This window comes from Vipera berus (genome assembly GCF_964194415.1).
Source record: "Vipera berus genome assembly, chromosome: 2".
Classification (NCBI taxonomy): domain Eukaryota; kingdom Metazoa; phylum Chordata; class Lepidosauria; order Squamata; family Viperidae; genus Vipera; species Vipera berus.
In genome coordinates, this window is record NC_138203.1 from 104723118 (window position 1) to 104738829 (window position 15712).

Genomic DNA, 15712 nt, shown 5'->3' on the forward strand with positions numbered 1-15712 from the left:
AATTCCTAGTGCTTTTCTCCCTTCAGATCAGCTCTACAAGCAGGGAGAAGAAGGCTCTGGCTCCTGCCCCAAGCCCAGAAATACAAAATTACAAATCCTTCCACCAGTCCTGAAACACAAGGGATACTGGTATTACAATGCTTTCTTGAATGTGAAGAATGCCTTAATAAGGAATTCCCTTATTAAGTCAATGAAAATACTTAATATAAGATATAAGAATTTACTGAGAAAAGGTAAATAAAAGAAAAACTAGAGAATGCAGCAATACATGCCAATAATTCCAAATAATCTCAAAGATGTCAACCTTGCTCAATGTTATTTATTACCTGCTTGAATAAGAGCCTTTTAGCTCATGTTGAAGGTTCACTGCAGAGAGGATAGTTGACAATAGATCAATGAGGACTCCTGCTTAGCTGCTGATAGATAAGATCATCCTAAATCTCCCCCCCCCATATTTCTTGAGCCCTAAGCTCAGCTGTAAAGGAGGAAGTGGGTAACTGAAAGCCAGCCTGTTTGGGAAGTCCAGTTGTTGCTTTGCCCAATTCAAAGAAAATGTTTCCTGTCTGGCATCCTGTGTGGAGTCAGTTAATTAGAAATTACCTAGTGACTAAGGTTTATTTCCTCATGACCGTTGGTGAGATGATAAAGGCTCACTTTTCACCACTTGTGCCGTTGCATAAATGGGAGACAGGGGTTTTGTGTATATACATAGGATGGATTCCATTCATCCAAATCACTTAGCATAGCACTAACATATCAGGTACTTTGGGGGAATACTGTTAATACCATGCGTACCATAAACCTAGATGTTGTTTTAATATGGCATAAAACCAACAAAAGGAAACTATAGTAGTAACTACAGTGAAATAAGAAAACAAATCCAACCTGACCCACATATATAGTGACACCCTCTCACTCTCCCCTTCCCCCCCCCACACAAATCCCTGGAAACCGGCAACTGCCTCATAATCATTCAGCATGGGCCCTGGCTACTACAGTAAAGGATTTCAGGTCTAAAGGTTGCATAAGAGATGATCATGAGAGCAAATGTGGTCTGTCATGAAACTGAAATAAACCATAACCTGAGCTGCGTTGGTAGCTCAGCTGGGAATGAAAGGTTTGGAAAGCTCTCCAGAGGAGTCGGAAAGCAACTTCAGGTCCAGGTGAAGACAGCAGCAATGTGGCTGGGCAAGCAGCCAATCAAGAGAGAAGAGGAAAGGCAGTTTGAAATGGATATTGAGAAGGTCTTAGCATTATCTGACTAATGAAAAGCAGCAAGCATGTCGGAGAATGTGAGCACTGTGGGCTGATGGTGAGATAAAACCAGCAACTAAGCAGGCTTGGAGGGAGAAGAATAGGGAGAAAGGAAGGGAAAGGGATGGCAGGACCTGGAGTTTGGCATTGTGCTCTCTGGCAACCTTGGGTGCACTCATGTTAATGGTGACTTTGCACATTCTTTATAATAGGGTAGAAAGAATTGTATGAGTCAGGCACTCCAAACAGACAAAGACCTGTTAATTTTGTGGGGCTGTAATAATGGGGCTCACGACATCTCAGCTCTAATCCATTGAGGGTGAATAAGTAGAAGATCAAATCTTTGCAAGCACAATACCTTTGCATTGTTCTCATTCTTTGCATCAGGATTCCTGCAGAGATGTGTCCTGCCTATTCGTGCCCCTATTGTCTGGCAAAGGTGCCACCTAGATCTCCTGCCTCAAGTGGAGATGCTAAAATGACTTGGCCTCCCAGCTGGTAGGGAAAAAGCTAGACAACCAGAACACGGCTCTGGTACAAATGTACTTCATACTTTCTTAAGTCTTGGGATTAATGGGATTTGGTTTATAAGAGAAGTACAAGGAGAGATTTATTTCAGGAAAGGAAAAACAAGGTTAGCTATTTCTTGGTTGAGAATACATAATCCTTCAAAATCTGGTGGAGGTAATTGTTCTAGTTAAGAGTGTTTAGATCAGTCCTTGAGTGAAAAGGAAAAATATTTTCCTGATAGGAAGCAAGACTATATTCTTCATAGGTTATATAGCTGTGTTTTCACCAAAATCCAACCATGGCACAATCACAGTCCTGGCAGAGACAGGCTTAAATCCTCCCTAGCTGTCCCAGCATTGTAGTGGTGTAAGTATAATAGTGCATATTTTCTTATTCTGACACTGTCCCAAATCAAAGTTCAATTCATTAAAATTTTGTAACCTGTTGCTTTGGAGGGAAGCTAGATGACTAGCAAGTCCTGGGATCAGAGATAATAGCATCTGAGTGGGGTTCAGAAATGGGAACCACAGATTCCATGCCAGTATAGTTCCTACAGATTGAAAGATAAGTGGATAGCAACATAAATTCATACTTTAGTGAAGAAAGAAAGACTTTATGACCCTATCACTGTCTCTGATATATTACAGAAGACTGCTTTTTAGCAAATATTTCCACCCAACTAGACAGAAATCTCTCATCTTCAGTATCACTACGCTTTATTTTTGTCTGCAAGTAAAAGGCTTGTGAAAAATAGTAGCAATCTCTGGTATCTGGCTATCCATAGTGGGCAAATTATTTTGCTGCCTGAAATGATGACCAAAACGTATGCCCCATTACAGCTTATATCACTCAGAAAACAAGTCATTTTTCCCTGCTGCGTGGTAGTGCCAGTTCTGGTCATCACATCTGTACTTTGCCTTCCACAAAATATAGCTTTATGTCAACTCATATAGAAAAGCAGGATGATGACTTGTTCAAGCCACTGGATGAATTTCCCATGGCTAAGGAAGATGCAGTGATTACAGTATCACAAAAAGTCTTTCTGACTATTCATCAAACCACTCTGATTTGGGTATATACTGATTTAGCAATATCCTAGCATAATAAATTCTACATTTCCTGGGGCAACTTCACATCTACTCGCAAATAGCTAGGCCCATCATTAAGTCATACGTTATCCCCTCCCATAGATATTTAAATGCAAAGTAGCCATGCATATGGCCACTTGGAAAAGGTCCAGCTTTCAAAGTATATTTTGTTTGGTATGACTTTCCAAATTTCCTTTACAAAGCTGCTGGTTTTGCAAGGTGCCTCCTTTAAGGGCTACTGAAATGTGAAAACTGAAAGAATGATTTATTTTGGTGCAAGCAAGGAATTTTTTTTTTTTAAAAAAGGTAGCATTTAAAAATAGTATGAAAAACTTTCTGTTTCTTAAATCAAGCAGAGCGGATCATAAAGCTATCATGCTTCAAGAACAAATTTCTAATGAAAATGCCAGAGTGAAGTAACTGAGTTGGGTTTCTTACAGAATGGATAACTTGGTCTTCATTTGGAATTTAGACTGAGAAGAGCTGTCTCATCGCAGAAAAAAAAAACAACAAACACCTTTATTCTTCTGTCTGTGAATGCCGCCCATATTACTTAGGTCACAGCCACTGTGATTGGATTCTTTATTTCAGCAGGTTACAATTATAACAATAAAATGTGTATAATGTCATTAGAATTATAGGGCAGTAAGTGATAAGCATCCCCCCAAATTACACCCCAGCTGAAATAATAAACTAATCCACCCACCCAAAGGAAATAAAAACTGATGCTTGCTCTATTGGATCCTCTTATTCCTCTGAAAGATTATTTTCCTCATTTGTGTCTATGTAGTAAGGTGACAAATATATTGCAGTCTCTTGCATTGCTTTAGCCTTTTGACCCCTCTGATGAAACCAGCACTTAAAATCTCATGCTAGACTAGATTGGCTGGTGTTTGAGATGGCACAAGAATTAGCAAGAGACTACCGTGGCTGCTGTGTTGAAGAATGGGGGAGAAATTAAGGAGTCATTCATCTGAATTCATATTTTGTTTGGGTGTTTATGCCAAATATATCTTCTCATAATGACAGTGGGCATAGCCATGCATGCGCATAGACAGGCAAAGATTGCCTGACCTCTCAGCAGATCAAGACAAGGTACCTCAGGCAGCAAATGTTTGATACCATTAAGGCTGACAGTGGGGAATGATCTCGGCTGCAACATCTGCCCACCAGGCATGATTAGAAATATGGTATGCACAATTCTAGTTTTAGTTGCAGCTATAACTTTCTTGAGGTTGAGGTTTCCCCCCCCCCTCCGAATTACCTGGAATTACTGCGACTGCTAAAATAATTGTTGCAATCTGTTCCACGCATGCTGAATTATTGTATTATTTGGTAGCCAGGGATTCAGCATTTTATATATTTGGGAAATCCAAGATAACAAGTGGTGAGAGGATGGTCCCGTTCTTTTCGAAACTTCATTTCTACCTCTTTTCCTCACTGCTTCAAAAGATGTGAGCCTTCCTTAATGCATGCTTCCACTCCCCACCCTTCTCCATTTGTCCTGCTGGAAAAGCTGCCAGTAAGACAAAACACAGGTAAATGAAATAATCGCAGGGTTTTTCTGTGTTTTCCATTCTTGCTCACATGTTTCTCTGAGTTTATCATTTAAAAAAAGCTCTCTGGTGTAGAACCCTAAAACGATGATACGAATGCAACAAGTAACATAAAAAAAACCCCAGGAAAAAACAAAAAACCCTCTTAATGTCAGGATCTCCTGACAAAATGCCACCCTTTTGAGTTATCATATAGCTTTGTTTTTAAAATCCCTCTCCAGAGGTGGGAGGCAGGGATGGAGGGCACCGGCGGCAGAACCGTATGGCGTATCATTTCCAAGAGATTCTTCTGTCGAGCCTATCTTTTAAATGGAAGCCCGGGGGGAAAACTTCTTATTTTTTATTTTATTTTAATTCCATTTATATCCCGCCCTTCTCCGAAGACTCAGGGCGGCTTACAAGCTTAGCAGTAGCCTTCATTCTATGTATATGCCTGCTTATTAGGGCTTTCACACACACCCCAAGCGGCATTATTACAAAGTCAGCTTATTGCCCCCAACAATCTGGGTCATGGGTTATGGCCATGGACCTGTGGGTTTTGTTCCAAAGCAAGCTCGCTTCTTTCTACAATCGCCCGCCCACCCCGGGGATAAGAGACTACGGTGTGATTTCGGAAAGAGCTTTGATTGTTGTAAGATGAATCAAGTCGACGTTGTATAAAGCGCAGACAAACAAGACTTCTGACTACTGTGCAGTTGTCAGAAAGGCGTTTCTGCTTCGTGCTTGGATCTCGGGGAAATCAAGGGAGAGGCAAAAGAGGATAGCTGTCCGTGGCCGCGTACGGCTGGTAGCAGCAGCGCACCCGGCTCCTCAGCCAGATGAAAGCGCCAAGACTGGCACCAAGAGCGCACCAGCTGCTTAGAAAGCTTTCAACACGAGGCCCGCCCTCTTAAGGGGAGCTGGCCAATGAGAGGTCAAAGGGGCGGGGTTTGAGGGGCAGCTGTGACGCCACCAACCCGGAAGTGGTCGAGCTCTTGGCTGGAGGTTTTCCCAGCAGCAGCTCCCAACGGGAAGGGGACCCTCAGGTAGGCAGCGAGGAAGGCAGGCAGGGCTGCAGGCAGGTCTGCTTTGGGACAGTTATGGAGCCCGGTTCGATCTGATGGGCGTTCCTAGTGGGGAGACGCAGCAGCAGCAGCAGAGGCACTTGCTCTCTCTCTCTCTCTCTCTCTCTCTCTCTCTCTCTCTCTCTCTCTCTCTCTCTCCAACGCGATCTAAGATGGGTCCGCTTTCCTAAACTGGCTCTCGTGCGCTTCTTTCCTCTTCCCTTCTTTCCTCTTCTCCTTCTTTTTGTCTTCTGCCCATAAAACACTTCGTTGCTCTCCGTTATCTCCTCTTTTCTGGCCTGAATCCGGGCCCTGCTCACGCTGACAGCTTAGGCAGAATTACACTTTTCTACATTCGTGCACAGCCTTGAGTCAGCACACGTGTGCCCAAAGTAATTCGTCTGAACAAGGGTAAAACCTACATTCCTGTACAACAACTTTGATTTTTAGGAGAGAGTTACTTAAAAAACAGCGGGGGGGGGGACTCATCTGCTGGCTTAAATTATTGACATTGTTGTGTCCTAGAACTGATACTGTGTTAGACACAGAGCAGCTATACCAGGAATTGGCTGCTCCAAAGTTATATTTCTGTCTGTGTGTTTTCATATTCTGAATATAATTCATATTTTAAATATGTGTGAATGTGTATTCATATTCTGATACTTCACTGCATTTCATTGTGCTGCATTTTATTGCAGTTGGGGATTTTTGATCTTCTGAGTTGCTCAGCTCTTTTATTTCTTTATTTAGTCCTACATGATGTCTAAATAATATAAATATCCCAGTGGTACAGTGACTACACTTTATTCTCCGTTGCTCCAGGATAATATGTGAAGAGAAGCTCCAGTTGTTATATTTGTTTATTCCTTTAGGTGGTAGGGGCTGCAAGTCCTGAACCATTCTGATTGCCTAGCCCAATGGCAGCCGAAGTGAAAGTGTCTGGGCAGAATCAGGAGCAGTTTCTGCTGCTGGCAAGATCTGCCCGCGGAGCTGCTCTGGCCAACCTCATTCATCAAGTGCTGGAAGCCCCCGGTATTTATGTTTTTGGAGAGCTACTTGACATGCCAAATGTTCAAGAGGTAAGCTCTGAGACTCACGGGGTGGAAGACCTCAGTTGTATGGTACAACCTTCCAAAGGCCTGATGGGAAATAGCAGGTCCTTATCCTCTCTAGGTTATATGACCTCTGGTGTCTCTGTTCTGCAAGGCAGCCTTTCTTAGCACTGCCTTGCTATTATAATTACTTTATAGTAATTTGAAGTTATAGATTATGCTTTAAAGTGGAACCGTTGGTTCACATATCTTTTGAAACAAGTATTTCTGCTCTATAAATGAGCGGCTTCAGGTTTCTGTCTGATTTTCTTTAACAAATTCTTGTATAGCAGTACTGAATGGAGATTAGCCGTCTTTCTATTGAATCACTGAATAATATTGCTTTTAAGCTAATGTTTTTCATACTGAACTTGGTAATCCACGGGATTCCTAAAGTCATTTAGGATTTTTAATGGGATTGTAATTGCTCATGCTAAACAAAATTGCTTGATCTTTCATTATGCTGAATTTTAAAAGGCTAGTATTTATTCCAGGTAAATATATATTTTGTAATATATCTACCTAGTACCACCTTTAAATGGTATGTATCTCTTTGAATGCTTCCCAATCATCCCTAAAAGCATGAATCTCCCTAAAATTGTATATCTTTAATTAAAAGATTTGGTGATTACATGGTGGAAAAAAGTGTAGAAAGAAAGCTAATGTCATAGGCTATTCCTCGGAGTTCCTCTAATTTTTCATTCAGAGGCCAATTTTTCTATAATTAAAGATTTAAAACAATAGTAGAAAAGGAAGTGGTTTGGGTTCCTCAACTTTATTAAAAATATGAAAAAACTTACCCCTTCCTTCCTTCATGAAATGTTATGGTTTGAAATCCATGGTTCCCAAACTATAGCAGCCCAGGTGGATTTATGGAGGAAAATAGCCCTGTATTTCTCTTAGGTGACTTGTTCCCTGGAACATGGGAGTTTATTTTTTTACATGGCACACAATACTTGCTTTTGTGAGGTCTGCAAAACCTCTGAACATCAATCACCTGAATAATAGAAAGATTTTGCTGATGTTTATAAAATTCCTATCTTTTTTCTATAACACATCTTTGTGAGACTCAGGCTAGACGGAGGGGTATATATGTGGTGCAAAATTATCCAGTAATCTTCCTTTATGTCTGAGCAGAGACCTTTTTTCTTAGATATTTATGTTGGATTTTGAGCATTCCGACCACAAGAGTGCTGCACAGGAAACAAACAGGCTGTTTTAAAGATTTTCCATCAAATGGTTTATACTAAAATTACACATGATTATACCATTAGGGATGACAGATGGAGGCTCATAACATTAAACAGTCCTAACAACAACATCAGCTCTCCATATATAAAACTAGTGCTGTATGGTCTAAGAGCAAATAGGCTAGAACATTTCTCCCTATCCAATATTTTTATATATAAATGCCAGGGATTTTTAATCTTAGGCAGAATAAGGTAAAGGTAAAGGTTCCCCTGCACATGCGTGCTAGTCGTTTCCAACTCTAGGGGTCGGTACTGATCTCCGTTTCAAAGCCGAAGAGCCAGCGCTTGTCCGAGGACGTCTCCGTGGTCATGTGGCCAGCATGACTAGACGCCAAAGGCACACGGAACGCTGTTACCTTCCCACCGTAGTGGTCCCTATTTTTTTACTTGCATTTTTACGTGCTTTCGAACTGCTAGGTTGGCAGAAGCTGGGACGAGTAAGAGGCGCTCACTCTGTTACGCGGCACTCGGGATTCGACCCGCCAAACTGCCAACCTTCTGATCGACAAGCTCAGCGTCCTAACCTACTGAGCCACCGCGTCCCTTTAGGCAGAATAGTACATTACAATCAATTCCTCCATAATTTTCTTGAGTGGTGCTATTGGTGAAAGTCTGTTGGTTAGCTGGGATGTTCTGGTGTGAACTGTGAAAGATTCCATGAGCAAAAAAAACACCCAAAGTTTTTTTTTAATCATTTCTCAAATAACTAGTTATTTTCTCTCCCTCTGTAGCTAGCCGAAAGTGAGTTCTCGCCTGTTTTCCGCCTGCTTACAGTCTTTGCATATGGGACGTATTCAGATTACCTGGGTATGTCTTATCTTCTCCTTAAGAAACAGGAATGGTAGAGAAAATTGCCAATAGAGATGGAAGAGCCAAGAAAACAAAAAACGAAGCAATGCTTCATAGCAGGTTGTGGATAATATGAAGTCATTCAGTACTGAAGCTCTCCTCAGGATCAGGAGTTACTGTACAGACTAAAAATTGCATGGAGTTGAGAAAGAAACTGTTGGACATTAAAAGGAGACTGAGGCTGGCCCATAACTTGTAATTACCTCGCTCCTTTGATCCTTCTCTCTGTCTTCTCTTTGTTGTCCACGGTCTTTAGATGATGTCCCAATGGATGGAGAATATTTGTGGTGCATAATGAGATGAGATGCTATTGGCTTGGTCATTATACCAAATTTTTATTTTTAATAAGAGACTGTGGTCTCAGAATCAGAGTCTATCGTTTTGAAAATGTCTGGCTAATAAGTATGTTTAAACTCTAGACCCCCAAAGAAGGGAGAATTTGCATAGGATTACTGGACATACATGTAAATGCTGTGCACGTTGCCTTAAGTAAGTTTTGACTGTTTGACTTAAAGTTTCTTCTTAAGGAGGAGAAAAAAAAATGGGGTTGGTTATAGGGTGTCAAAATCTGTCATGAGAAATAGAAAAAAAAATTAGGCTTAACTATATAAGAAATGGATGGGATCTTATCCTGTGATGCTAGTGAGAATTTGAAGTTTGTTTTGTTTTGTTTTTTGGTCTGAGAGCAGCTGAAGCTGGGAATCTGCCTCCCTTGACAGAAGCTCAGAAGAACAAACTGCGCCACCTGTCTGTGGTCACCTTGGCTTCCAAGCTGAAGGTAGCCTACCTGTCCTTTCCTTGCCTGTTCTGCTCCTTGTTTTTAGAAGTCCTCTGGAATTGGGTGTCTAAGGAACGCAAAGAGACAAACAAATGTTGTACTTACACTGGCTTGTGTGTCTCTGCAGTGCATCCCCTATTCTGTACTGTTGGAGCAGCTCCAGCTGAAGAATGTGCGGCAACTGGAGGATTTGGTGATTGAGGCAGTGTATGCCGATGTACTCCGAGGGAGCCTGGACCAGCGCAACCAGCGGTTAGAGGTGGATTACAGCATTGGCCGGGACATCCGCAGGGAGGAGCTCAGTATCATTACCCGCACGCTTCAAGAATGGTAAGGAAGACTTTGATCTTGTGCAAACTGCAGAAGATACATCTTAACAAAGGCAAAGAAGCCCACCCGACCTTCTCGGACTCTGCTGCATATGTGGGAAGAAGTCAAGTGGGTGCTGATCATGGGGCCCTATTTGGGACTGAAGCCCCCTAATCAGCATCACGCCACTAGGCAAGAATGAACAAAGGGCTTTTTACCACTTATGCAAAAGAGTCCTCACTTAATAACCCTAATTGGGAGTGGTAACTTAGCAACGCAGTCGCTAAGCAAAACTTCAAGGTGCCCTCTCTGCTTATTGGCAGCAGTTCCACCACTCCCAGTTGTTGAGCAAATTGCACAGGGTCACTAGGCAAGGATCCACCAATTTTGGAAGAAGATAACTGGTGGCCGTCACCGGCCGCCTCCACTGCCCAACCCTGCTTGTCACTGTACACCCTGCACCACGTGCCACTGCCAGCCGGGTTCTCTTTTATGCACCAGCCAGGACATCCTTCTTTTGAGCTAGCCCCCTTCTGAGTGCTGGCCAAGTCTTTCTTCCTCAAAGGGAAGCTCTGGCCAGCTCCCAAAAGAAGGGCCCCGCTGGCAGTGGCATGAGGCATAGCACAGACCTGCCTGCCTGTAGCACTTGCCTGCCAGTCTGTCGGACACTTCCACACCACGTCCCCTGTCGCTGCCAGCATGGTGAACTCAACGGAGGTGAGGCAGGCAAAGAGAATGATGAAGATGAGCTGGGTTGGTGGGGGAGCTGCTGGAAAGGAGGGTAGTTGTAAACTTAGGTGCGCCTAAATTTTGTTCACATGACCTTGGGGAGTACTGCAATGGCTAGAAATCTGTGAATCTGTTGTAGGTCCCTTCATTCAGCACTGTTGTAAGTTTGAATGATCGCTGAACAAAAGGTGGTTAAGTGAGGACTACTTGTGTGCAGGATTAATATCGGGATTTTGTGCCCTGTGAATTGGTCTATAGGTTACACCAATTAACATAATTTATTCTGCTTTTATGGATCTTAAGAGAAGGATACGAGGCAATTAGGGACATCAAAGAGGTATTCTCTGTTGAAAGAAATGTACGTCCCCGCACCTAATGTATGATTTTTATCAAATGTTGCAAAGCATTGTAAATAAATGTTTTCATAAACTAGAAATTTGCTCTTAGGTCCAACTGTTTTTTTTCCTTTTAAAAGTGAAAGCCAAGACTCTTGGGAAACTAGATTTGGAGTTAAGATTTTATGTTTTTTCTGTACCTTGAAATTCTTGGTATACATGCAGCTTAATCCTACTCTTAGAAAAATACTTTTCATTGGTGGGAAGAGAGTTGTATGCCTGTGTGGTGACCTTGCCAAAGTACAGATGTCTGTGGAGACAGACTCATTTTGCCCAGGGCTATTTCTCCTACCCCTCTCGCTTCTTCCCTTGCTGTGAGAACATTTGCACACCCCTTTTCCACAGAAGTCTCTCCAGTGGGGTCTACAGCACAAAATACAATGGTGCTAAAATACACAGAGAGAGAATCAAGTGAATGCTGCCATTAAGTGCTTGGTTCTCAACATCTGATGCAAGCATATAAGTCATGAGATTTTCATGATGACATTATCGTGCACGTTTCCTTGTTTGTTCTCCTACCCTTGGATGCCCCTGAGCCAGTCTTTCTTCCAGATCTCTCAATCCCAAGATTTATGAGCTTCTGCTAAATGCTGTTTGCTCTCTTAGTTGCTTTGTTGGTCTCCTGCTTGTTCAACTTTTACTGGTCCTTCCCAGGTGCCAGGGCTGCGAAGTTGTCCTTTCAAGCATTGAAGAACAAGTTAGCCGAGCCAATCAACACAAAGAGCAGCAGCTGGGCCTGAAGCAGCAGATTGAGAGTGAGGTGAGGGGCAGGGCTGCAGTGCAGAGCTCCCCCCCCCCCCAGCTTCAGACTGACTTCACCATTACACCTGGCAACCTCTGATGGTCTTGTACATTTCTGGTCTATCTGGGGTAGGCAACTTGTGGCCACCTCTAACCCCCCAGAGTCCCACTAAGATTGTGCTCCTGAAATTCAGCAAGGCCATTTTCTCTCAAGGAGGGAAGCTGATGTGGGAGCATAAACCTACCAGCAGCTTGCCAAGTTCAATTCAGATGTTTTAGATTATTGCCTATTAGGCCCTAAATGGCCCTAGATATCCACCAGATAACTTCTGTCAGACATTCTCTGCTCCCAGGAGTCCAAATGGACAGTCACCTCCTTCTGGGAGGTAAGGAGGGAGCGCCCATCCCAAATATGGGTAACTCCTTTCCTCTGGAATAGCTTGCTCCTATTCCATCCTCTGGAATAGTTTGCCCCCCCCCCCCAAGGAAGGATAGCTTCTGCCCCCTTTAACTTCCAGAAGGTTGTAAAAAAATGGCTGTTCTGGAAGGGCTTTGGATTTCGCTATTATATTTATTAAGGCCCAGAATGAATGTTACTATTGTTATTGTGATTGCCTTCTTTTTTTAAAAAAAAGTTTTGATTTATTTTTTCAATTGTTGTATCATGTTGTTGCTGTTGCTCTTGTACATGGTTTACAGTCTTTGAAATGGAGGCACATGGAATTAATAAATATGCCTCCAGGTTTATCTTGCCTACTTTAGATGAGATAAATTCCTGGAACAATAGACTGAAAATGTCAATTCCACATTTTCTGTACCTGATGTTTCTTACTTGCTGCTTAATAGATAATACCAGTTCTGACTCTATGTCAGGCATTTTCTTGTCTCTGTCATATCCCAAGATATAACATGATAAAAGTCACTTCTCACTAGCAGTAAAACTGGATCTAAAACTGAGCTGCTAGCATTGTCTTTAAAGAGACGATCATCGTTCAAATATTTCCAGGAATATTTAATATAACATTTTTGGAAGTGAGATGCAGAAAGGCGCTCTTAAAATGTGGTCACAACTGCTCCATTCAAAACTATGTTTCATTAGCTGATCATAGCAATTTTAATTTGGATGACGGACATGAGTAGATTAAATGTTTTAAAAACTTTGTCCACCTCTCCATGGAGAAGATTCTTCCTTTCATTTTTACATGGTTAACTTGCCTTTTAACCATTTAATTGAACACTGAATGTGACAGAAGCTTTAATTATTGCCAAGCATTACCAAATTACCCATTTTCCTATTAGTTGCATTTTGATGTGCATTGTTATTCCAGGCTCATGTCTCCTAATAGAAAACACTGGAAAGAAGGGCGGGGAGATGTGTTTTCAGAATTTGGGAGGTTTTAAGAGGGGAAAGTGTCTGTGTGGATCTTTCAAATATTTAAGGCATTTATTTTGCTTGCCCATTAAAGTACCTGAAGCCTCTGTCCTTTTTTGGAGTGTTAATGCTTGACAAGGCATACAAAACCCAGAGCTGGCCTTGAACCAGTGGAAGTGGTCCTTGTCTGCTTTATGTGCTCTGATAAAATTTGTGTTATATGTAGGAGAAGAGAAAATGCTCCATTTTAATTGTTCACAAATATACCTTATTGATTATTTATTTATTTATTTTATTTATTCGGTTTATATACCGCCCTATTCCCAAAGGACTCAGGGCGGTTTACAAGGCAAAATTTAAAAACAATCCAATATAAAATTAAAATAAATTAAGTCTAGCCACAAAAATGAAATCACAATTTAAAAAACATTAAACCCCTCAGTCCAGACCAGATAGCTCAAAGAGCCAGGTTTTTAGGTCCCGGCGAAATGAACGAAGGTCATTAGAGGTTTGGGAGCTGGTGGGATAAAGTTTGCAACTATTACTTGTTCAGAAAACTGAGCATAATACAACTCTCCCAATATTAAAAATAAAAAAATAAATACATTTCATCTGAGCAATATTTTATTCTTCAAATCAATCTATAGCACAGTCAGCAAATGCTTTTATGAATGTATTCTATAGTACAATCAAAGTTATTTGGCTGAAGAAATTAATTGTTTTGACTAATGAGCAATGTAAGAAAAAGATGATTCTAGAGACCTGTAACTTCCTGGCTCGTACATTTTACTCATTTGTTGCTTATACTGCATATAGCTTATAATTTCTTCTTTGGCTCTGTGCTTTGTTGTTCACCACCCAGAATCTGTTAGCACTGGGGTGATCTACAAGTATTATTAATAAACTGGATGAGTCAGCAGGAGGGGAGAGAAATCTCAAACAGTCATTTTCACACCCTAAAGCCCTCCAGCTGAATGCAGCACATTGGAAGGCATCCACTGAAACCTTGGCACAGCCCCTTCCCCCCCCCCCCCAAAAAAAATGGGGTTTTAAAATTAAGTTCTGGCTGGAGAATTCCTGGTGAGGTTTTTCCAGGATAATTATGTTAAGGCACACTTCCTTGTCTTTGGCTCAGGAACCATGTCTCCCTTGTTTCTATTCCCTCATTTTCTTTTCACCCGATAGGTGGCAAATCTGAAGAAGACAATTAAGGTGACAACAGCAGCTGCAGCAGCGGCAACCTCCCAAGACCCCGAGCAGCATTTGTCAGAACTCCGGGAGCCCGCCCCGGGTACCAACCAGCGCCAGGCTAACAAGAAGGCCTCCAAGGGCAAAGGGTGAGATAGCATTCCAGGGAAGGCTGGCTATTGTTTCTCTGTAGATGAGACAGAAAAGCAGAGCGTTCCCTGAGGTGTTTCATCAATCCCTCACGTTGGGCCTCTAGCAATTTACCTGCAGAGTCTGTAAAGCCCTCCTTGTCTTGAGCATTCGGGCTAAACTTCTGCTGGTCCTCATTCCAAAGCTTTTTTTTTCTTCTCTGCAGGCTCCGAGGCAGTGCAAAGATCTGGTCTAAATCAAACTGACAGGACTGCTGGCTGGGGAGTTGAAGCAGGTGTCCCACGTCTGGTGCTTTCTTCTTCAATCCAGATGTATTTCTGTGCAACTTTGTCCCTGTGTAAATGCTTCTGCCTTCCCGTTATTTTATTCTTGTGTTTCTTACAGCTGCTTTCCCCTGTTCCTCTCTGGTAATCTTGTTTATACTTTCTCTATTTTGAATGCTACTTCCCCCCCACTTCTCTCTCTCTCTCTCTCTCTCTCTCTCTCTCTCTCTCTCTCTCTCTCTCTCTCTCTCTCTCTCCCTCTCTCCCTCTCTCCCTCTCTCCCTCTCTCCCTCTCTCCCTCTCTCCCTCTCTCTCCCCCTCTCTCTCTCTCTCTCTCTCTCTCTCTCTCTCCTGACTTTTGTTTTCTTGAATGCATTTTTAAGGAGCCATAAAATGGCTCATGTTTAAATTACATTTGCACCAATAGAAGGTTCTGGCAACCTGTGTGGAAACAAATCTAGCATCAAATGGCCGCTTAAATTCTCTGAGCAGATCCTGGGACATTTGCTCTGGGCCACACAGTTTGACATCTCAGTTTCCTGCTTTACTGGGATCAGTGAAAGGGAGGAATGTTTGTGTGAGTGTTTGAGTGGATTGTTTTTTTTAAAAAAATAGTACAAATATATAAAGCAAATAAAAATGGACAGACCTATTTCCAGGAGTGTTTTCATTTTGGCACCATGCTGCTTTGTTCTGGATATTTTGGTAACTGAGTATATGATAACTTGTTTTTAGGTCACAGTTTTCTTTTAGAGGGAAAATCAGAGGAAAAATAATATAAAATTATTAGCATGGGGATAAACCCATGCTAATCAGTACATGAACTGATATTTGGAGGAAGTTTAGACAAACCAAAGAAATGTTAGAACTTAACCAATCACTATATCTAGATGGCATCTATCCAAAAGCATTCTTGGTCTTTTGGCCAAGATCTAGCATAGTGTAATTTTGAAAGAACTCCAATGAGAAACTTGGTCAAATAAAGTATGTAATACATCCTTATAGCTGACTGCAAAACAGAAACATTTTTTTTAAAAAGGTTCATGAAAATTACAGGCCAGGTAGTTTAATAGACTCTGGAAAATTGGGATTTTCAAATCCATGCAGAGTTCCTGTGTATGCCAGACACTGATTCATGCTGGGCTT

The 15712-nt window shown here is 41.8% G+C and overlaps 1 protein-coding gene across 2 annotated transcripts; it reads left to right on the top strand.

The window, feature by feature from the left end:
• The first annotated feature begins 5372 nt into the window (after positions 1-5372).
• Positions 5373-15218, top strand: COPS7A (COP9 signalosome subunit 7A). 2 transcript variants are annotated; one of them, XM_081319416.1, is made up of 8 exons: positions 5373-5433; positions 6324-6530; positions 8524-8599; positions 9331-9419; positions 9547-9749; positions 11507-11612; positions 14151-14302; positions 14509-15218. In XM_081319416.1, exons 2-8 carry the CDS (start codon positions 6369-6371, stop codon positions 14546-14548), a joined length of 828 nt encoding a protein of 275 aa, XP_081175542.1. In that variant the 5' UTR covers positions 5373-5433; positions 6324-6368; the 3' UTR covers positions 14549-15218. The 2 variants fall into 2 exon arrangements, with proteins under 2 accessions (XP_081175542.1, XP_081175543.1); XM_081319417.1 differs by lacking the exon at positions 5373-5433 and adding an exon at positions 5482-5862.
• Positions 15219-15712: the final 494 nt, after the last annotated feature.